General features: G+C 39.7%; 1 protein-coding gene across 2 annotated transcripts in view; it reads left to right on the top strand.

Moving 5' to 3' along the window:
• Positions 1-24,096, top strand: part of agbl4 (AGBL carboxypeptidase 4) — a 599,711-nt gene that overhangs the window by 545,036 nt on the left and 30,579 nt on the right. For both annotated transcript variants that reach the window (XM_088349263.1, XM_088349262.1), the window contains one exon: positions 8,871-9,023. In XM_088349263.1, the coding sequence (XP_088205389.1) occupies positions 8,871-9,023 (153 nt within the window). The remainder of the gene's footprint in view (positions 1-8,870; positions 9,024-24,096) is intronic.

Below are 24,096 nucleotides of genomic sequence, written 5' to 3'. Positions count from 1 at the left end.
CCACGAGCTTCCCAAAAAGGATCGGGAATTGCTCAGTTTTGGCCTCAGTTTCCTCGTGCCTTTTCTTCACTCTGGCAGACTCCTCTTTCAAAAAGTCAAGGAGTGTATCGTGCTTCCTTTTTTTTCTGGGTGATTTGGGGTTTAGCGCCGGATTGGAAGATGCCGACGACGTGCCCGGTGGTGTGGATGGTGTGGTAGCTGTGATGGTGACCAGCTCTTCCACGGGACATTCTACAGTGGCCTTTAGGTTGGGTGGAAAAAACAAGAACTACTTAATGCTGGTGTATTGTACAAAAACAACTGTGTATAGGATGCTCAACAAGTTGATGTGAGACAGGAAATTGTAGGATGTGTTCTGGATAATTATTTGATCGTGAATAGATACACAAAACTGACATGTTATTCTTATGGCTGTAAGAGCCTTCTATTGGCGAGGATCACATATGCTTTAGAATTGTCTCCACATTTGGACAACATTTTAAGAAGGTAATTAGTTTATTTAATATGTGTTTACAGAGAAGGCAGTGGACTGTGTGATAGTAATTTGTTTCAACTGTATTTCCACGTGAAATTCGGAGACATTACTCACGATGCATGATGAAAATAATGCATTCTGATCTCACATGAAAGAATCATATTGTAAATAAAACACAACATCCAAAATTGTGTGCAGTAAACGAGCGTATATATCCAGAACGTTATTGTCACTATGCTGCTTTAGAGTCTGGCCATGTCGATGTAAAAGCACGACTCGTTTAAAATAAAAGCAGGAATAGGCTGAGCCATGATTTTCTCCAGTTATCCAACTCTACAGTTTGTAGTGTGAGGATTTTTTTTGCGGCTCCTTCGGTAGATTTATGCACTGTATAAAGTAGCGATTTTGCAATGTTCATGTTTAAACGCGGAAATACGATTTTCTATTGCTTTTACGTCTAACCAAGATATCTCAATATATTTCGTTGCAAATACATGCACTGTTGTGGAAAACTACTTGCATTTGTGCGGTTCCTTTCCAGCCATGTTTGTTGATATTGAGAATTCGCATAGCCTTCTGGGTAGTCATTTGGCTCCCAAGTGAGGTACCGACCTCCCTCGGTCTGAAGAGGTTATGACATGGTTTGAGGGCACTTCTCCCTCGGTCTTGAGAGTATCGGGACACATCCCATTTTCACGTGAACGCGCAAAACCGAGTGACTAGGGCAGATAGTGAGTGAAAGTGCGAAGAATGGGACTCAGCCTTGCAAGGTTTTCTAATTCCAAGCAATGATGTGCTAACAATTGTTATCATAATGATCTACTCATGCGTGTATATTCTGCCCACAGTGAGCAATGTCGAAAGACTGGCTATCCGCACTTGCTATGATGTCTATGATGTCTTTTATTTAGTTCTAACTCACCTTCCCTGCCAATTGTTTTTCTGAAAAAATCAAAAGAATGAGTCATTTCATACAAAATAAACCAGAAAATTGGATTACCTCGATCCAAGTCATGGATCAATGGATTTTTTTACCCCATTTTGGGTTATTTGTTTTTGTTTCTAGAGCGCAGCTCCCTTGTCCACACAGACTAACCACCCCCTTCCCCACTCAAATTGTCTTTTGACTTTCATTCAGCGGTGTCTGTTTCTTAATTGCCCTTAATTGCTTAATTACAATTTCAAATGAACAATTCTGTAGGTCAGAACAGGTTGCTAATTGAAGCATCAATCACAGCTCTCGGCCTCCGGAACGCCCGCGTTTGATTGACAGTGCATTAGCAAAGCATTGTGCTATGCTTGATGTGACATTGCGGAGGACTGATATTTATGTGACGGGGACGTCATAACTGTCCTTCGTGGGACGTCGAACAATAAGAGCTCAATATTACAAAGAAACCGGTCAGAAGTTGGAAGATCTTATTTGTTTTCTTGTCTGTCCAGTCTATAGGACACTGCAGATCCTTAATATCTGACCAGGACGTCCTTCTTTGGACATTGTGAAGGAGAGTTCGATTTTAGGAAAAACCAGGCCAGGGGTTCAAAGTTTTTGGAACTCCTTTGAATTAAAGACAGTCATCAACACAGCCCACAAATTAATTGGCCACTTTCTGCTCAGTCTACAGGACATGATGGCAACCTGGTACGTATGTAACTAAGATGTTAAAACTGTCCTTCGTAGGACGTCAACAAGCTCTATATGAGGAAAAACAATATTGGAAGTTGGAAGTTCTAGGAACTTGTTTGTATTACAGAGAGTCATCGACACAGCCCAGAAGATATTTGGCTGATCTCTGCCCAGCTTTCAGGACATTGCAGCAGCCTGATATTTATGTTACCGACACATCATTAGTGTCTTTCCTGGGGCCTCTTCCAGGAGAGCTTAATATGAAGAAGAGCCGGATCAGAAGTTGGAAGTTCTTTGAACTCGTTTGAATTTGACAGGAAAACCTTACAGAGTCATCAACACTGCCTAGAAAAGTACTGGTTACTCTCTGCCCAGTCTGGAGGAAATTGTGACCGGAGCGCCACAACTGTCCTTCATGGGACATTGTGAAAGACACCTCAATATGAGGAAAAAATAGTGGTGTGCTATGAATTTTACTCTTGAGCCTTCACTCAACTTCAACTTTATTGTCAAATATGGTATATGCACAACACACAGCACAGATGAAATTCATTCCTCTTCTCCGCTTGCAAATATGAAATAGACAAAGCACCATACAAATAACCAATAGCTGCAGGAACAAATAGCTGCAAGTTTTTGTTTTCAACCATATTAAATATAGGTTTTTAATTTCAATATATATGAAATATAGCCGGCTTCTAAAAAGAGCAGTTTTGCATTGATTTTTCAGAAGCCAGAATAGTGGGAGGGAGAAGCGCAGAGAGAGCGTTCGTAGTCCTGACAGCCTGACTGAATAAGCTTTCCTTTAGCCTGCTGGTTCTGGCTCTGAGAGAGGGTCCTGAGGGGGACATTGACATTGTGTTCATTGTGATGGTGCTGAAGGTGTTGTTGCTCATCTGGACTGCCTGTGGTCTCCCTGTGAGGAAGTCGAGCAGCCAATTACACAGGGAGGTATTGAGTCCTAGGCGATCAAATTTGTGGATGAGCTGCTGAGAGATTGTAGTATTAAATGCTGAGGTCACGTCAATGAACAGCATCCTGACATGGAGATCTTTGGACTTGAGGTGAAGGCTGAGTGGAGCGCAATGGAAACTTTTTGTGATCAAGGGCTAAACAAATAAATATGAGTGGATATGAAGGATCACTATGTACTTTAATTTTCTTCTTTAACAGCTTTTACGTTGCTACATAGTGTGTATTATTTTTTACCTAAACGGTCGTTTGAATAAAACACCTTGAAGTATCAGTCAAAAGGCTCGACCATCATTGAGCCGGGTCGCTACAGTAAAGGCTTTGCCTCATCGGGCCCATCACACCTCTTACCAGAGCGGGACCTGACGTGATGGTCAAGGTTTGTGGTGCCTAATCAAAAAGAAAGCAGCATCAAAGAACCTCCAGACGACGTACACCAATCACACAAGGCAATGAGCAGGAAGATTTTCATCGTACTGGTCGAAAACAAATTCCTACGGAGAAGATGAGATATAGAAAAGCTAGGAACCAGCTAAAGGTAAACATTCCTGAGCGTTATATTAGTAAACTCATTAGAAGAAGGCAAGGAGAAGGTTACAAGCTTGTACACGCAAATCATAGCACATGGCACACCAACTCGTGAGACTATACAGGTATGTAGTATTGGTGCCTTTGAGGCAATTACAAGTGCAATTGTTATGATGGCCTATCAGATGATTTTAGTAATTGATGGAGACTTTGGCAGCAAAACAGTAGGAAAAGGCCCTTATGAGATTCTCAAAAGAGACTATGCTCACTCCATCTTCGGCTCCACCGTATCCTTCGGCTCCATGGATTTATCTAAAAGTCAACACTCAAAAGGTTCCAGCCAACACTTTGTAGAAGCAGCAAAAAGAGCAGATGCGGAAGTAGTAGCAAAAGAGGCAAAATATGAAATTCTATTGAGGGAAGAGAAACAAAAGAAGAACCTTTTGGAGGAACAACAAAGGAAAGAACTGGAAGGTGAAAAAATTGAGTCGGAAAGGCTAAAGTCACAAAAGGACATGAGAGCTGCACGAGCAAGACTGGAGGTTTTCAACAGCCTGTCCTTCCACAGCAACCTGCAGTTCACTAATTTTCCTAATGGAGCATCACCACCACAGACGGATGTTTTATATCTGGCCGAAGCAATCCACGATACTATAACCATGAATAGGCTTCCAATGCCAGAACCATCTGTATTAGCTGGTGATCCTATTTAGTTCATTGAGTGTAAGGCGTCCTTCACTTCCCTCATAGATGGAAAGAACATTGCTTCAGCTGTTATGTGGCTCCAGCCCTAAAGACACTTGTAGGCATATTTTACTGAAATGATGAAGATGCGTTTAGAGATGGTTGGAACCAGCAAATTTTCACAGCTCCCAAGGGTTCTTGTCTCCATTAACCACAATAAACATGGGATTACAGTATTCAAATTGTATTCTTTATTCTTATTTTCGCTCCATGTTGCTGCTACCGTTTTTTTTTCATTGCACTTACAACTTAGGCCAGTCTACAAGCACATCCCTGTGAATATTGCTTATCTATCCTAAAATATTCTCTATTTGTTATTTTTTCTTTTATTACATGTTTCTCCTGGAGTGCCAGGTCTAATGTTGTCGTAAACAGAGTACAGTTGCTTGTTATCAATGACAACGAAGACAATCCGATTCTAATTCACCCCCATCAGACCTCGACCCTTCGTCTTCAAACTCCCTCTATGGCGTACTTCGCCCTAATGGAGCCGGATGGGCCGCTGTCTCTTTTTATTCGTGGCCGTATTATCTCTTTGTCTCTATACATTATCTCCCTTTTTCCTTTTCCTCCTTCCTCCTACCCCCCTACCGCTGTCTCCTCTCTCCTCCGGGGGCTACATCCATCAGGTTGTTGTGGGGGAGGGGAAGGGGACGCTAGTGGCCGACTCCCAGCCACCATATTTCACCGCCAGCCAGCCAAGCAGCTGACAGTGCAGCCATCGCCAGGAAATTGCTTTGGCTGTGAGCGGAATTTCAAAACCTGGTGTCGCTCAAGAACTGCATCTTCTCCGTTTCCAGTACTCCCTCCCCACCCCTGTCAATCTCGCCGCATGCCTCCGCGAGTATCTCTTGCCTTTTTCTTTCCCGTGTTTGCCTTTTTTTCGCCTCCAGTTCTTCTCCGCCGTTTTTTCTCGACTACGCTGCACTGTTTTGGCTTGTTGTTTTCTCTGTTTTAGTCGTTCCACCTTCCTGCTTTCCTCCCCTTCTCCCTCGCTATCTTTTTGCCCTCTCTCACTGCAAACATGCGGTATAAAGTGAGCTGCTGAATGTGCAATGAGAGGTAACGGCGGTAGAGCCAAGTGGGAGGTAGTTGGAGGGTTTTCAGGGCGTGTGCTGCAAGTTGACACTCGTGTACCCTCACTGTAAGGCGATTCCGTTTTTACAAAGTTAAGGGGATTCTTTTATGCTGGTGAACAAATACATTGAGCTTCTTTTACATATATACGGACGTACGCTATTTCTGGGGGATACTATTGAAATATCAGGCAGAATGTTAGTGTTGTAAATCGTCTATTTCTCCTTCCCCTTGTTTGTTTTATTTCAGGTAACGAAAAGGAAGTTATTAAAACTTGGCTTGAGAGATAAGCAGATCTTTTCAAGTTTTATCGACAGAATATTCTGGGCACGAGTCACAGAAAATTACTTCAGACAGTTCACGAGTACAACGACTGAAATGGCTTACCATCATTTTACCAAATAGGGGTCCATAAGTTGAATCAAACGAAATGTAACGAGACGGTCTTTAACAAGAACTGATATCATGGTGCTCAAGGCCACTTCTGGCTACAGACTATAACACAGCTAAAAAAATGAAAAATTTAGATAATTGCTTAACAAATGGAGGAGTTATAAATGACTGAAATAATGAAGAGGTTTGACAAGTTTATTCTTTCATTTAATATTGGACCCTTGCTATGGTGATTGCAATAAGGCCAGTTCACTATTTTAACCCCCAGTTGTTTATTATTTTGACTAATATGCACTGTTAACATCATTGTCCCTATTAGCCAATAATGTTACTGTTCTTTGATTACAACACTCTTTAGGGCGAATGTGCTATTTATACCTTAGATTTAATGGAAAGAAAGGTCTTAAGGGAGGGCTGGTAGAACAAATTTGGAATAATTGTTTTGTATTACAAAAATAGCTAAAACTTATTTTAAGTAGTATGAGACCAATTTAATTTGTTTCTTCTGCATTTGTATATCACTGAAAATTTGTTTGTCATGATTACTGATGCGAGGTACCTGCTGTGCCCGCTCCTTTGGCGCCAACTGCCTCGAACTCTGATTGGTTCCCTGTCTCTATATAAACCCCTGTCTTTCTGTCACCTGTTGTCAGTCCGTCTGCGAACCTCAATTCACGCTAGGCAAGCTTTTTGACCCTGACTCACTCCTGTTCTGGCCCTCTTCTGTTTCGACCCATTTTCTGATCTCGACCACGTTTTTTGCTCTCCTGTCCCGGCTACTGACCTGTTTTCCCCCGCTCCCGACACCGCCATCGTTCACCATGTAAATACCACTTCAGCATCTGACCAACCTACTCCACACGACCAGCGATCTCCGGATCGTGTGTGCAATCCTTTCCCTTCTTCCCAATACAGCTGAGAGAAACGTCCGCAAGTGGGTCCTGTCTCTGTTCTGGTTTTGACATGTTTAAACGCATGTGTAAAATATTTGCTCTGACTGGCCAGTCAGAGAACAGAAAAACTTTGACCTAAGATAATTGTGTAGGTATATCAGCAGTATTTTGCACTTTTGAAGAAAACATTTGAAAGATTTTTCTTTAATAACACAGTGATGATATGTATTGTATTGTATCCTTTTTTCTGAGTCAGGGCATCAAGGTCTGGAAAATTTCCTAGGATCAACTTACTGATTATTTTTATTATTTATTATTGCTTCTAACATTTATCACACACATATATATATATATATATATATATATATATATATATATATATATATATATACAGGACTGTCTCAGAAAATTAGAATATTGTGATTAAGTTCTTTATTTTCTGTGATGCAATTAAAAAACAAAAATGTCATACATTCTGGATTCATTACACATCAACTGAACTATTTCAAGCCTTTTATTATTTGAATATTGCTGATTTTGGCTTACAGCTGAAAAAAACTCAAAAATCCTATCTCAAAATATTAGAATACTTCCTCAGACCAAGTAAAAAAATAATTTTATAACAGCAAAACTAAATCAAACATTTGAAAATGTCCATTGATGCACTCAGTACTTGGTTGGGAATCCTTTTGCACGGATTACTGCATCAATCCGGCGTGGCATGGAGGCAATCAGCCTGTGGCATTGCTGAGGTGTTATTGATGCCCAGGATGCTTCGATAGCGGCCTTCAGCTCATTTGCATTTGTAGGTCTGGTGTCTTTCATCTTCTTCTTAACTATACCCCACAAATTCTCGATGGGGTTCAGGTCAGGGGAATTAGCAGGCCAATCAAGGACAGTGATGCCATGGTTGGTGCACCAGTTACTGGTGGTTTTGGCACTGTGGGCAGGTGCCAGATCATGCTGGAAAATGAAATACTCATCTCCATAGAGCTTTTCAGCAGATGGAAGCATGTAGTGCTCTAAAATCTCTTGGTACACAGTTGCATTTACTCTGGACTTGATGAAACACAGTGGACCAACACCAGCAGCTGACATGGCTCCCCAAACCATTGCAGACTGTGGGAACTTCACATTGGATTTCAAGCAACTTGGATTTTGCTCCTCTCCAGCCTTTCTCCAGACTCTGGCGCCTTGACTTCCAAATGAAATGCAAAACTTGCTTTCGTCTGAAAAGAGGACTTTGGACCACTCTGCAACTGTCCAGTGCTTCTTCTCCATAGCCCAAGTCAGACGCTTCTTCCGTTGTCTTGAGTTCAGAAGTGGCTTGACCATGGGAATACGGCTATTGTAGCCCATTTCCCGGACACGTCTGTGAACTGTGGCTTTTGATACCTGGACTCCAGCTTCAGCCCACTGTCTTTGAAGCTCCCCCAAATTCTGGAAGCGGCTCTTCTTCACAATTTTGTTAAGGCTGCGGTCATCTCTCTTGGTTGTGCAGCGTTTCCGGCCACATTTTTCCCTTCCAACAGACTTTTTGTGGATATGCTTTGAAACTGCACTCTGTGAACAGCCTTCTCTTTGAGAAATTTCTTTTTGTGTCTTACCCTCCTGATGTAGGGTATCAATGATGGTCCTCTGGACAGCAGTCTTCCCCATACTTGTGATTTAGTTTACTGAACCAAGCTGAGTGTTTTTAAGGCTCAGGAAACCCTCGCAAGGTGTTTCGAGTTAATTAGATGATTCAGGTGATTAGTTGAATAGCCTACTTGTATACCTTTTCATGATGTTCTAATATTTTGAGATAGGATTTTTGAGTTTTCTTAAGCTGTAAGCCAAAATCAGCAATATTCAAATAATAAAAGGCTTGAAATAGTTCAGTTGATGTGTAATGAATCCAGAATGTATGACATTTTTGTTTTTTTAATTGCATTACAGAAAGTAAAGAACTTTATCACAATATTCTAATTTTCTGAGACAGTCTATGTATATATATATATATATATATATATATATATATATATATATATATATTATATATATATATGTGTATATACTGTCTTTTTTTGCAGTGACTGCGTCTCCAAAATGTCAAAAAGTGAGGTTTTGTTCACTTTCTGTTTTTTTCCTTCTTTTTTGTTTTCCATGTGTTCTATATTAGAGCGTCAGCTTGGAGTTCTACATCGATGTCCACGCTCACTCCACCATGCTGAACGGCTTCATGTACGGTAACGTGTTCGAGGACGAGGAACGCGTCCAGAGGCAGGCCGTATTTCCTAGGCTGCTTTGCCAGAATGCGCACGATTTCTCCTTTGTAAGTCTTGACGATTTTTCATTTGATTTTTGACTCGTTGATTTACGAAATTTGTAATTATATGACACAGCTTGAGATGCCTTTTGAGAGAGCAGACCTGTCTTAGTGGTGCATTCAGCACTTGACACTAACTTACCTTTCACTGGTGAGCATTGCATTTAATTGTCACCGAGTCCTACCATTTTGATATCTCCTACATTTTTCCACTGTTTTGCTCTCTAGCCACTCGTGTTATCCACTATGGCTCGATGCTAGACACTGTTGTCATTGCTAGCTGCTCCAGCGTCATGATTTCCTTACACAGCGGGTCCCACAAGCTAATTCAAATTTATTTGTAAAGCACTTTTCAGGCAATAAATTGTCATTCATTATACTGTATCTATTCATTCAGTACACAACAAGACAATAAAATCCCTCCCTTTATCCCAGCCCTACAACTTGAAACGCGTAATACGGACACACGCAATGGTTAAAATACAATGAAAACAAATATGAATAGTAATGGAAATAAAGTATGATTATGAAAAGGCACAGTCTAACCATGTGAGGAGAGGGACCTGAGGAAGGGTTATCCACACGGATAGGGATGACTGCAGATGGCCTTTGGATTTCAGCCAGTAAACCACACCCTACCAGTGTGGACCCCCAAAATGAGGAGTCACTGAAATATAAAAACAACTGCAGAACAAATCATAGAAATGTGAAGTAAAAGTAAAGTATGATACAGTAAAAGCTTAAGAGTTAAACAGATCAAAACTAAATAAAAATGATCAATTAAAATGTGATATTCTTATTTCTGGGGTGAAGCTGAGAATAGTGGTTGTATATCGCTCTGGTCTGGGCTCTTTTCAGGCCAAAGTCGCTATGTTCGAACATCTGAATTCTATTTTTGATACTAAATTGCAAATTCTACTTATGGGTGATTTTAACTTTCCTGACCTTCACCACAGTTTTCTTCAAAATTCCGATACTAATCTAACTTCAATGTTCAAAAACTTGTTTTCAAATGCAGGTTTCTTTCAGCATGTCGATAAACCAACCAGGGGGTCCAACGTATTAGACCTTGTGTTTTCCACTGACAGATATCTGTTTAAAAATATTGACGTTGGGCCGAGTTTCTCTACCAGTGATCACGATTCTGTTACTTTCCAACTTAACCTGGCTCTTAAAAAAGACACCGCTGCTCAGAATTACATACATTTTAAAGACTGTGATCTACATGGCATGAGATACTTTCTGTCTAGTGTCAACTGGTACCTCTTATTTGATAATTGTGGGAATATTGAAGAAATGTGGGCAATATTTAAATCTGTTGTTTACACTTTAAAATCTGTATACGTACCCTCAGTTGCTGTTACACCTCACGTCAACCGTGATATAGCTGAATTGCATAGGCGAAAGCAATTTATTCACAAGCTTTATAAACGTGATCAGTTGGCATACTTGGAAAGTTATCAAGATGCTTCAAGGGAACTGCGGAGGGCCATCAGGCGGGAAAGGGTGGCTGAGGAAAATAAAGTTTTAGAGGCTAATAATACTCGTAAATTCTTTTCATACATCAACCGTAAACTAATTTCTAGGGCATCTATTCCCAACCTGAAGGCATCTGACGGTACCGTTGCTACAGATAATGCTGACAATGTCCGTATATTAAATGATCAGTATGCCAGTGTTTTTGGTCGTGACAATGGTATTTCACCCAACTTTCCCAGCAGAACCTCAGCTGTTCTAAATTCTGTGGAACTTTCAAAGGAGTTAATTCACAGATACTTGATAAAACTTCCCAGCAAATTTTCAGCCGGCCCTGACAAAATTCCAAATTTCTTGCTTAAAAAGCTAGCTGACTTTCTATGTGAACCATTATTTTACCTGTTCTCTAGATCTTTTGAGGATTGATGGATTTAAACTCTAAAGATGTTATTCTACTATTGCACAAGCTTCTTTGCATACAATGCGCCTTTCTTGCTTGTGTTTGAAGAAGGAGGAAACAGGATAACACCTTATTTGCGGCCAGATAAGGAACCTGTCTGACCGCAGGCCCACCTAGTTTTTGTTTGCTATAAATAAACGTTGTTGTAAGTTTAAACAGGTGTTGATACAATAAGATGTTTTTGTGAAAACAGATCTGAAACTGTTTTCTGTCACTCCCCTTCCCTTTAGCAGAGAAACATGTAAATTAGGGCGTTCCTAATACAATAAAAGGCAAGGACGAAATATACATTTTCAGAGTATCCAGTAGACTGCCAATGGGTAGAATATGGATATTTCTCACTTGCAAGTAAGTTGTACTCACAATTCTCTGTGTCTTTTTTGTATATAGGTTTTGTACATCTGTTGGGTTAAACCTGACATTTATTTGGTCCTTCGAGAGCCGGATTCCAACATACCTGACGATCCCAGCGTGTGAGTAAAGATCCAGGCAAGTCTGTGGCCACAGCATTAAGACCCTTTTCGGGACTGGTCCTTTTCCTTACAAGTTGGGATCCGAAGGTTGACGGAAAGTCCAAGGACTAAGAGAATTGTGAGTAAAACTTTTATTTTAAAAAGGAATGCATGTGACTAAAGTAAAAGGGTATGAGTGTGAAGAATTCAAAACAGAGTTAAGAAAATAAATCCTAACAATCCTAGGCACTATTAGGTAAAAGAGAAACGTGGCCAGTAAGACTTAAGACACAGTCTTAAGTAAGAGGGAAAGGGGTTCCTCTCCGTTTCAAAAAAGAACTCAAGGGAAGTTCTTTAAGTAAAGAGGGCAAGGGTTCCTCTAAGTAAAAGGGCAAGGGTTCCTCTCTGTTTAAAAAGAACTCAAGGGAAGTTCTTTGTTCTTCAAAAAGAGTGAAAGTGAGTGTGAAAGAAAATACTATTACCACTAGGTAATTGTATTTTATACCAAAGCAACAGGGAATAAATGGTGAGCCTTTGTGGATGCCTGTATGCAAGAAAATTCCACCTGCATAGGTTGAAGTGAATTTTACCACAAAAGGTTATTTATCACCATCCTGTTGAAAAAGAAACTCAGTGTTAGAATACACTAGGTATTAAAAACCACTGAGTCCAAATTTAGTTCTAAAAATGGGAAAGGGGCAAAGTAAAGCAAAACAGAAGCTTTTAGAAGATTTTTCGTGCAAAGACTGGAAAGTTATTGAAAAGGAAGATTCCTCAGCAATAGAACCCCTATGTTACTGGATAAAACAATATAACTTTAATGGGAAGTTGTCCACAGCAGGCATTAGAGAACTGCAACAAAAAATAAGAAACAAATACAAACAGAAAAATAATAAGATGAGAAAAGAAGGTTATGAACAGACACAAGTCTGGATAAAAATAGCAAGACAGGAGAGAGAGGATGTAGGGGAATGCATAACGCAGATAGAAAATCTAAGGCGATCTTATCATCTAAACGGAATGGAAGTACAGCAAGTTTGGATGACACAATTAGGGCCAGATTGGTTCCACGTAAAGGTAGCATACTCTCCAACTAATGACGCTAACCGTCCCGTGATACTTGCACCCGAATCTAAACAATTGACACAACAGGTGACCCCTCTCCTAGAAAAAATCAGAACTAAATACAGGAAAAGAGCAAATTACACTGAAATAGGGAGATGTAAACAAAAACCAGATGAGCCATTTGATGAATACAGAGTAAGAATGGAAAAGGTGTTTAGGGCACATAGTGGGTTAGAACCTGGTGATGGAGCTGACGAGGGCCCCTATAAACAACAATTAAAAAATGCATTGCACTCAGGCTCCTTACCAGAGATTAGTGGATGGTTAAATCGCCACTATATAAGCATGAATGGAGGAACACTTGCAGAATACATAAATCATGCCCTCCATGCTGAGAAAGTGATCAAAAGTAAGAAAGGGGAGAAGAAGCCATCAACAATTTTCTACCAAGAAGATGAAGGAACCACAGTGTTCTTTCAACAATCTAGAGGTAGAGGCAGAGGTTTTGGATCACGTGCAAGCAATAAACCTAGAACCTGTTGGTCTTGTGGGAAGGAAGGGCATATTGCTATAAATTGTAGAAGCAACCCTTCCCCACAAGACCATTAGAGTGCATGACTGGGCCCGGAGCCGGGACCAAAGCCTGAAGTGAAATTTGAGATAGAGATCAAGCTAGGGGATGAAAATGAGGAAGAGGAAAAATATCTTTTCAAAACTCGCCATGAGAAATTTGAAGAACAGGTTTTAAACTTAGAAAGCATACTGTATAGAGAGAAAATAAGAAACCTAAATCACCAAATTTTGTTAAATTTATTAGATGTTTGATTGTTTGGGCCCTGTGTATGTCTTATGTTATATGTTTGTCTGTCTTACTTGTCAAAAAGAAAGCTAAACGCTAAAAAAAAGTACGTTTTCAAAAGAGCTGAGATTGTTTAAAGAGTAATTTTTAAGAAGAATTGATAGAACAAATTAAAGGAGTTGGAAAAAGTAATTTTTTTTTTTGAGGAATAGGTGTTCGCCATAAGGGTGTTTAACACAGGCACCGGGGGCCACAGATGGTTCTGGAGATTTTTTTTCTTGCGGTCCGAATTTTTTAGTTGAAAATCGATAAATTAAAAACTGAGAAATTTAGGAAAAAAAAAATGAGTGAGTTATTTTAGATGCGTTAATTCAAGATAATGACAAAATAATACAGAAAAAGATAAGATATTCCTGTTTTGAGTACAAAAATTGGTAAAATAAGGACTGGGAAGACTAGGAAAAAATCTATTTAAGTGAATTGGAATAAATTAATTTGAGATAAAGGCATTTTTATACAAAAGTATTGAAAAAGTGTTCAATGAATATGGAGGAAAAATGTATTGAGTGGAATACAAATGAGTAATATAACTTGTTGCACATCAATATATGTGATTTTCACATTAAATAAGTAAAGGTAAAATGGTAGATTTAATTGGTTTGAAGGAAAAAAAAAACAAAATTAAGTGAGATGATTAAACGTCATTTTCGCATTAAACAGGTGAGCTAAAAAGCTATTGTGAGAGGGCGTGTAAGGAAGGAATGTTATGTTGAGAATGGATTGTTGGCAGAACAGGTAGGGAAGTTACAAATACAGAAAGATAAGAGTAAGTAAAAGAAGGTATAAAGGGAAAAGAAAATAAATATTAAGAAAATGAGCATAGAAAAAAGAAAGAGAAACATAAATGGGAAAGTTAATTAAATATCAAAAAAGATAATTGGTTGAAAATTAAGTGAGACTAACCGTAATACCATAGATTGGGACAAATAACTTTTTCAACATTGAATTGTGTTAAGTCTAGATGACTGAAAGCACACTATAGAGTGCTTTTGGAGGTCTTCGTTGATTTGAAAAGCGCTGTATAAATGCAGACCATTTACCATTTATAACATTACTTTTATAGAAAAGCTACAAATATAAAAAAATATTGCAAGGGGATGAATATCTAATTAAATGCTAATAAGCATGGACATAATATGTTGTTTTGCTTTAGAAGAAGAAGAAAGAAATACCACAATATTTATACACAAATAATATTACAGAGGAGAAAATGTACGGTATTGGGTCTTAACACATGGTTCAGCGATTATACTGGACTATCCAGAAAGTCATTATTCTGGACTATAATAGTAAACTCAGGAGTACATCTGAAAAAAAAAGAAGGAATGACACATTTACTTTGCTAAGGAACAGCAGGAGCTATTAAAACAAATTCCTAATAAACTATGGTCCCAGGGACCCACAGATGTAGGACTAGTAAAAGTAGCACAAACTATAATAATAAGACCCAAAACAGAACATCGGCCCAGAATAAAACAATATTCTTTAAAACCAGATGCAATGGAAGGAATAGAACCAGTAATAGAAGATTTAAAGAAGGTGGGAGTACTAGTAGAATACGCTGAGTCACCCGTAAACACACCGATATTTCCTGTAAATGAGGCACCCCCATCAACATGATGGACAATTGTTCAGGGTTTGATAGCAGTAAATAATACAGTGATCCAAAGGTCCCTGTGTGGCAGATCCACACACGCTATTGAACTCTCTGAAACCAAAGGCAAAGTATTTCACAGTGGTATATATAAGCAATAATTCTTCTCAGTACCAATGCATAAAGACAATCAATTTTGGTTTGCATTTACGTTTAAAGGGAAAATATATACCTACACCTCAAGGGTATTGTGAAAGTCCAAGAATTTACTCTCAAGTTAGTTTCGAGCCTCTAAATAAGAGCGAACTATTAACTTGTGTAGATGACATATTAGTAGAACCAGGGAAAGAAAAATAATATTGCATACTAAAAGCAGGAAATCTGAGTCATTTCAAATAATCAAAATTTTGAAATGAGTTTGAAAATAACGACGTATTAACACAGAAAAAGAAATATTGAGATTGGAAATTAAATTTTCTGTTTTAATCTCTAAATGAAATGTGCTTTGTTTTTAAAAGGAAAAAAAAAGACACACAGTATTAAGTATTAATTCAGATAAGGTCATGTTTATTTGTATAGCTCTTAATCTCTAAGGATATTAAGGGGCTGCAAAGAGAAAAGACTATTGCAAACCGAAGATTATGATAATAATATAATATAATACAATGCGAGTTGATAAGGCAATTTATTAGTGACAAGTATATGTTGTTTTATATTGAATCAATGAGAAAAGATAGTTGATTATGATTGAAGAGAGAGGAAATTACAATTAAAAAAGATTTGACGTTGAGTTCCATTTGGCATTTTTGAGATTTTTGATGTTTAGGCAGTGTGATAGTTTGGAATTTTGATAAGTTTAGCGCCAAAGACAAGATCCCCTAGGAGGACAACTGATAAAAAGTCTTTCAAGAGAAGGTGAAATAAGCCACGCTTAATTTTTAAGTATAAGCATGTTACAATTAACAAATGATTAATAAATACGTAACCAATGCTGACTTATAGTTAAAAAGAAACAATTTCTATGGAAGGAGTGTTTTTAAAAGATAACGAGAAACTGATTGAGCCTGAATAGGTAGGATCATAGATATTTAAAAATAGCAGATTAATTATCTTGAGACAGATCATGAAAATTTTTAAAAAAATTTATATTTGCATGGGAAAAAAAAATAATAATAATGTTTCCATTTAACTAAAAGAAAAAAGGAAACAGAACCTGAACAAAAAGAAAAAGAGGCTAAAATAACAGAGAAGGTATTGTTTCGTAGGAAAGAAAGATGAAACAGGAAAAAGGAGGACAGGCTATGCTGTAGTAACACATGATAAAGTATTAAAGGCAGAAGCATTAACTCAACATTGTTCAGCTCAAGCTGCAGAATTAGTGATCCTTTCAGAATCCTGCAAACTTCTGAAAGATAAGATAGGAACAATATACACAGATAGCCAGTATGCCTATGCAACAACTCACACGTTTGCACAACACTGGAAAAATAGAGGTATGATAACATCAACAGGAAAACCAGTGACACATGCAAAACTGCTAACAGAACTATTACAAGCAGTGCAGCTGCCAAAACAGTTAGCTATATGTAAATGTGTGGCCCACACACCAGAAACAAACCCAGTTTCAAAGGGCAATGCATTTGCAGATAAAATAGCAAAACAAGCTGCACAACGAAAAATAACAGTTCTAAGTCTAACAGAAAATGCCTTAAAAAACAAAATACTACAAGAAATGCAACAACAATCGCCTAAACCAGAGCAAGAACTCTGGAAAAGAAAAGGAGCACACCTAAAAGATTGAATCTGTAAATGACAAGAAGATAAACCAATCCTACTAAAAAAAATCTATACAAATGGGCAGAAATATTGAGACAAGGGAAGATATGTCTCAACAGGAGGGATAGTAGGATTGATAAACCAGATATTGATAAACCTATGGTTTTAACTCCTATTAAAAAAAAAATAATAATAATAATAAAATAAAAAAATTGTAGAACATGTTTGATATGTGCAAAGCACAATGCTCAGGGTAATCTAAGACCAAAGAGAGGACAGTTTCCAAAGATAGAGAACTGTAATTAATCACCTTTTATGGACTTTATAGAACTTAACAATAGTGAAGGGAAAAAGTTATGTTTAATGATAATAGGTTCATTCTCAAAATCGATAGAGCTTTTTCCTACAAAACACCCAGATGCGCTAACAGTAGCTAAAGCATTATGCCAAGACATAATTCCATGTTATGGGATTCCAGAAAAGATCTATAGTGATAATGGTTCACATTTTGTAAATCAAAAAAATTAACTAAAATAAGCAATACATATAGACCTAAAAGATCACTGTGCTTATCACCCACAAAGTGCAGGGTTGGTAGAAAAAAAAAAAGAATGGAACTATAAAAAAACAGACTTAGGAAGTGTATGGAAGAAACCAAAAGACCATGGACTAAATGTCTAGAATTAGTAAAACTGTATATTAACATCACCAGTACAAATGTGCTAACACCATATGAAGTAATATTTGGTGAATTACCATTATTTAAAAATATGTGGGAAACTGATGATGAAAGTACTCTGGTTGATTACATGAGAAAAATATTGCAGCACCAGAAGCAACTGGCGGATCGTAATGATAACGATGATACACTTTTTATGTCTCCATAGGAAAGCCAATTAGTTGAACCAGGTGATTGGGTTCTGATAAAAAGCAGTAAAGATTGCAGAAAAACACATGAGCTCATTTGACACACTGTAAGAAAGTAATTAAGCATGAGTAAAATAACTGTTTCAATGTTTCTATTTTAGCATACGCTTTGATTGTTCTTAGTTGCGTCATTGTAATAGCACTGTGGTAACTACTGGAGAGCTGTTATTCCTCAACAAAACTTTCAGAGGAAGTCTGGCTACAAAGGGGGCTGCAATTATAGTTTGCAGTCGTCTCAAACCAGTGAAGATTGTCCACAACTCTGGAAGTGTTAGGAGGAATTGCAGATCTGCAGGTAGAATGCTAACAGGTAGATTGGTAGCGGTAGGCGAATTGGTAGTAGCAATTATAGCAACGTTTTTATTGTTATTTGAAGAAAACCTTAATGTGCAAAAGAGAATAAGAAAAAGTAAAAGGACTCTCAGGAAGACAACTGGGATGGCGTTCCCCAGGTTTCTCCAAGAACCCCACGGGCGCTGAGATGCTTTTGCACCCGGCAGTGGTGAAGCCATATTTGACACTCCTTGCTGAGAGCTCCAACCCTGCAACTCTGGAGGGCGCTGCAGGGTCACTTCAAAACCTCTCACTGGAAGTTTGCGGCATACAACCGTGCTGCAGTGTGGTAGGAAAAAGACTTTCCATCCTGGTGGAGCTGCTGCGAATGGACAACGATTAATGTGTCCCAGCCGTTGCAAGCACGCCTGCACCGAAAAAGGCGAATGCTGCCACCGCGAATGTCTGGGCAGCTGCACGCACGCAAACAGCGACACGGCATGCGCCGCCTGCCTGCATTATTACCACGAAGGCCGCTGCGTGCCCGACTGCCCGCCCGGCACTTTCAAGTTCGAGGGCTGGCGCTGCATCACCATGGACCTTTGCTCACAAGTTCACCTGCCCAGCGACGTTCACTTCGTCATCCACGAGGGCGAGTGCATGCCCGACTGCCCCTCCGGGTCCGCACCAACGAGAGTAATCGGATGCTGTGCAGCGCCTGCAACGGCCTATGCGACAAAATCTGCTCCACCTCCGTCATCGACTCGGTGAACGCCGCTCAGTCCCTCAAGGACTGCACCGTCATCGCCGGCAATCTGGACATCAACATCCAGCACCTTCACAACCTCTGGGACTGGACTCAGCACAACCTAACCATCCGTGCGGGACGCCTCTTCTTCCGCCTCAATCCCAAACTCTGCATGTCCGAGATCCACACCATGTGGGAGAAAACCAGCGTCACGGAAAAGGCCCAGGAAGGCGACTTTCGCAATAACGGCGAAAGAGCCAGTTGTGTGAGCCACGTCCTCAGGATTTTGTCCAACAGCACGTCCAGCTATGCCATCCGCCTGATGTGGGAGCGCTACCATCCACGGGATTACAAAGGCCCTATCAGCTTTATGGTCTACTACAAGGAGGCCCCTTCTCAAGAACATCACCGAATTCGACGGCTAGGACGGCTGCAGTTCCAACAGCTGGCACATGGTGGACGTGGATCTTCCGAAGGATAATAATACGGACCCCAAAGTCGCCATTCTCCACCTCAAACCCTGGACCCAGTATGCCATTTTTGTCAAGGCCATTACCCTAGGGTGGAGGACAAGCACATTCCTGGTGCAAAGAGTGACATTATTTGAATTCGAACTCGTCCGTCATTGCCGACCGTGCCCAAAGAACCCCGTGCCTACGCAAATTCATCCACGAAGCTGCTGGTCAAATGGTCGCCGCCTCTTTTTCCCAACGGCAACCTAACCTACTACCTCGTCAGATGGCAGCGGCAGCCAGAAGACCGAGAACTATACCTGCACAATTACTACTCCAAAGAGCTGAAGATCCCGATCCGGATCGCTGCCACGGGATTTAGCGACATGGAGGAGATCAGCAAGCCCACCAAGTCGGAATTGTCCGGGGCCAAGAAGGGTCCTTGCTGCGTTTGCCCAAAGACCCCAGAGGAGAAGGACCGGGAGAAGGATGACCGCGTCTTTCTCAAGCACTTTGAGAACTTCCTTCACAACGCCATTTTTTTGCAAAGACCTCAAGATCGTCGTCGCCGGGACCTTTTTGAGCTGGCAAATGCCACTTCCTTACATTTTCCAGATCTTTTTCAGAAGTTTTTGACTACGGTGAATCAGACGACAAAGTTTAACCTCTAAGTGTAACATGAGTACTATAACATGATTCTGTAACTGAAAATCGAGAGAAGAAGTTATTGGATGACAAAGAGAAATAGTGCAAAGTGAATAAACAGGAGGGAAATGATGGATTTAAACTCTAAAGATGTTATTCTACTATTGCACAAGCTTCTTTGCATACAATGCGCCTTTCTTGCTTGTGTTTGAAGAAGGAGGAAACAGGATAACACCTTATTTGCGGCCAGATAAGGAACCTGTCTGACCGCAGGCCCACCTAGTTTTTGTTTGCTATAAATAAACGTTGTTGTAAGTTTAAACAGGTGTTGATACAATAAGATGTTTTTGTGAAAACAGATCTGAAACTGTTTTCTGTCACTCCCCTTCCCTTTAGCAGAGAAACATGTAAATTAGGGCGTTCCTAATACAATAAAAGGCAAGGACGAAATATACATTTTCAGAGTATCCAGTAGACTGCCAATGGGTAGAATATGGATATTTCTCACTTGCAAGTAAGTTGTACTCACAATTCTCTGTGTCTTTTTTGTATATAGGTTTTGTACATCTGTTGGGTTAAACCTGACAAGGATTCACAGCTGCCTGAGGACTGGCTTAGTGCTATTGTCATACCGATTTTTAAAGGGGGGAGCACAACAAGTGCAGCCAACTATAGACCAGTTAGCTTGACTAGCTGCGTCTGTAAAGTGTTTGAGAAAATTATCTCAGATGCCATATGGAAATTTATACAGGAGCACAATCTTTTTACGTTTAAACAACATGGGTTTAGGTCCGGACATTCTACCATGACTAACTTAATAGCTCATTTGAATAATATTACCAGTATGTTTTTTGTTCACAATATGGCTGGTCATGTTGTTTACTTAGACTTTTGCAAGGCTTTTGATAAAGTGTCTCATAACAAGCTTTTACAAAAACTGAAATGCTATGGTATTAGTGGAAAACTGCTTGAATGGATAACAGCATATTTGTCAAATCGTAAACAATGCGTAAAAATTGATGATGTTCTTTCAGCGTGGTCGGAAGTTTGTAGTGGGGTACCGCAGGGCTCAGTACTAGGACCATTATTATTTCTGTTTTTTGTGAACGACCTACCTGAGGCCTTTCAAAGTAGTGACATCTCAATTTTTGCCGATGATGCTAAACTGTCGGCTTTCTTACCAAAAACCCAGGTTACAGGAACAATTGATTCTCTCCAAAATGACATTAAATCAGTTTTTCTTTGGTCCGAAAAGTGGCAACTGCAATTGTCATCTCATAAATGCTTAGCACAGTCGTTTTTACATGGTTCTGTTCCGCTGTATAACATTAATGATCATGATTTGCATGTTGTTACTGAACATAAGGATCTGGGTGTCACTCTTACTTCAAATTTAAAGTTTATCACGCATATCGCCAAAATTACCAACAAAGCCAATAACATAGCATCAAACATTTACAGAAACTTTTACAACAAGAACCCAGCATTCTTAGTTCAAATGTTTTGCGTTTATGTTAGACCCGGGTTAGAATATAACAGCGTTGTGTGGAACCCTTACTTACTCAAGGACATTAACCTACTGGAAGGAGTTCAACGACGGTATACGAAGCGGATACCCTGGATGCACAGCTTGTCATATCCGAAAAGACTACAAAGACTGAACTTGGACTTTTTGGAGCTCCGTAGAATTCGATTTGATTTAATTATTGTGTTCAAAGTACTGCATGGAATGATCGATGTGCCTTCTGATCAATTTTTGAGTTCTGTCGTGTTGATGGTTTACGTGGTCACAGATATAAGTTACGGGTGCCTAGACCTACCAGCAACTTGCATGGAAACTTTATTTCTTTCAGGATACCAAAAATTTGGAATTTTTTGCCTGACCGGGTTATTAGTGCAAATACGGTGCAAACCTTTAAGCAAAGGTTGGCAGAAACAGATCTGTCAAAATTCCTTAGGGGAGGGGGCGTAAGGTGACCATATTTGGCCATGCTCACTCTCAGCATTAGGTTTTTTTTTGGGTTTTTTTTGTGTCATGTTTTGATTAATGTATCCAACAATATATTCAATAAACATTTCATTTCATTTCATAAAAGCCATATTAACAAAGTGCGTCTTGAGCCTCCTCCTACAACTTTCAATGATCCCCACAGACCTGATGTCTTCCGCCAGATTGTTCCATAGATGAGGACCAAGGTGGCTGAATGCTGCTTCACCAAAGTTTTTGGTCCTTACTCTAGGAAGTCAACAAACCATGAGCAAGCGTTGTGAAGTTTGGTAAATTAGGCTTGTGTTAGCTTTTTTCCAATGTTTCCTTCTCTAGCTATTTATGTTTGCCACTTAGCTAAAGGCTACTGTTTGCCCCTAGCTGCTATTGTTGTAAAGAGCTGATCCTGTTTTGTCTTCCAATTTTTGTCCACTGTTTCCTTCTCCAAACACTAATGTTAGCCACTTGGCTGCAGGCTATAGCTCGCAGCAGGCCACTTTTCTTATCTGCTCAGCTTAATAAAGCTTGCTTTGTCCTTTACTGTCCCTTGCCTTTCACTGCTGATATCTGTGACTTGGTTAACTGTTATTTTTGATAGTGTCTCTCACTAGCCAGTTACTCCGACCAACTCCAGCTAGTGGCTCTTTTCAGACGGTCCGGGTGTTTCCAATTTGTTCAGTCTTTTGTTGTCGGTGGCTGAAATTCATCCTAGCTCACTGTTTAAATCTAGGCTTAAAACACACTTATACTATCGAGCTTATAAAATACCTATATTTCATGTTGACAATGTCTGTGTATTGCAACATCCATTGCAGCCTGGTCATCCTGAAAGGGGGATTACCTCATGTGCGGTCCCTTCTCAGGGTTTCTTCGGTTCCCTTATGTTGAGGTTTTGAGTTTTTCCTTGCCCTCCTGTAGGTTTTGGATCAGGTGATGTTCTAATAATAGTCTGTAATCTGTACATTCCTTTAAAACTCCTTGTGATTAAGGGTGTCACAAATAAACATTACTTGATTTTAAAAACATCTGGAAGTAGGCTTCTGAATTATGTCAAGTGTTATCCTTCAGGGTTTTGTAGTGTATAATTTTCAAGGGCACACTATTCAGCTCAATTCAATTGTTTTATATTTCCATTAAAGTAATCTATGAAAATGTAGCTTTAATTTGGCTAGGGACTGGCATAAGAAACATATTCCTGGGTATAGATCAGTTACAATTGATGGAAAACTTGCCCGTGGCGTTTGTTTTGTTTCCTACTTTGTTTCAATACTTTCCAAAGACGTTTGCAGGAATTGTCTTTGCAAAAGTGGCAAAGTGAGCCAGGTCATATATTGCTAGAGGGACATCTGGCCCGGGGGTCATCTCCCACTTCCACTTTGGTCCCCGTGCCTATTCAGCACAACCTACAATGCACTGCTGCAGCAGCACAACACAATCACAGCAAATTCCCAGTGGTGGGAGCAGGTTTGCGTTTGAGCAAAGCTACTGCAACCGAGTGACAGTTAGCGCTAACGGTTTTGCTTCCCAAGACACCGTCAACATTGCAGAGTTGAGCTTACGGCAAAAACCAAATGGATTTTTTGGGGGGTTCATTTATATTTCATAATGGGTATTTTTTTACTGGGTGGCTGTATTTATAGAACCAGAATGTGACGGTTGTGTCTTTTCTATTGAAAATTTATTGTTGCCTATACTGCCACTTACTGTACTGGAGTATAACAAAATCTGGCACAATTTCAAGACTAGGTGATTTGTTTCACTTTTCTATCATCCATCCATCCATTTCTGCACCGCTTATCCTCAGTAGGGTCGGGGGTGCTGGAACCCATCCCAGCTATCTTCGGGCAGTGGGCAGGGGACACCCTGAACTGGTTGCCAGCCAGTCGCAGGGCTGTACAGTATCTGTTTAGCTATCAGCTATTTTGGGCTACTAAGCTAGTTACCTCAATTTTTCTAGTTTTGTTTCTAGCTGTGTTTGGCTGGCGAGCTAGCTCAATTTGGTTAGCTTTTTAGGTAGCCTGAACTTCCATCTATCCATCTAACCATCAATCTATTCTTCCATGTACCTGTTTACCTATCCATCTAGCTGCGGTTAGCGAATGTTGGGGCAGATAATCCCTGTTTTGCCGCATGTTCATCTCCTGGGATTTGGACGAAGAAAAAAAAATATGGCTGACGATAGCAGTTCAGTTGAGGAATTCTATTACAAAGTAACAAAACAAATAAAACCGGGTACTTTGGACGAATTAAATCAGGAGAGCGTTCACCCAAAATGCATGCTAGATGTTTCTCCCGTGTCTTATAGGGGAAGGGTGTGGATTTGCAAAATGAAACATGAAACTCTAAAAGGTACTTCTGGGAACTC

The sequence above is a fragment of the Urocampus carinirostris genome, chromosome 12 (assembly GCF_059441175.1).
Source record: "Urocampus carinirostris isolate Australia breed hairy pipefish chromosome 12, RoL_Ucar_1.0, whole genome shotgun sequence".
NCBI classification, from domain to species: domain Eukaryota; kingdom Metazoa; phylum Chordata; class Actinopteri; order Syngnathiformes; family Syngnathidae; genus Urocampus; species Urocampus carinirostris.
The sequence above is the reverse complement of the archived record's forward strand: the minus strand, read 5'-3'. Positions and strand labels throughout refer to the sequence as shown.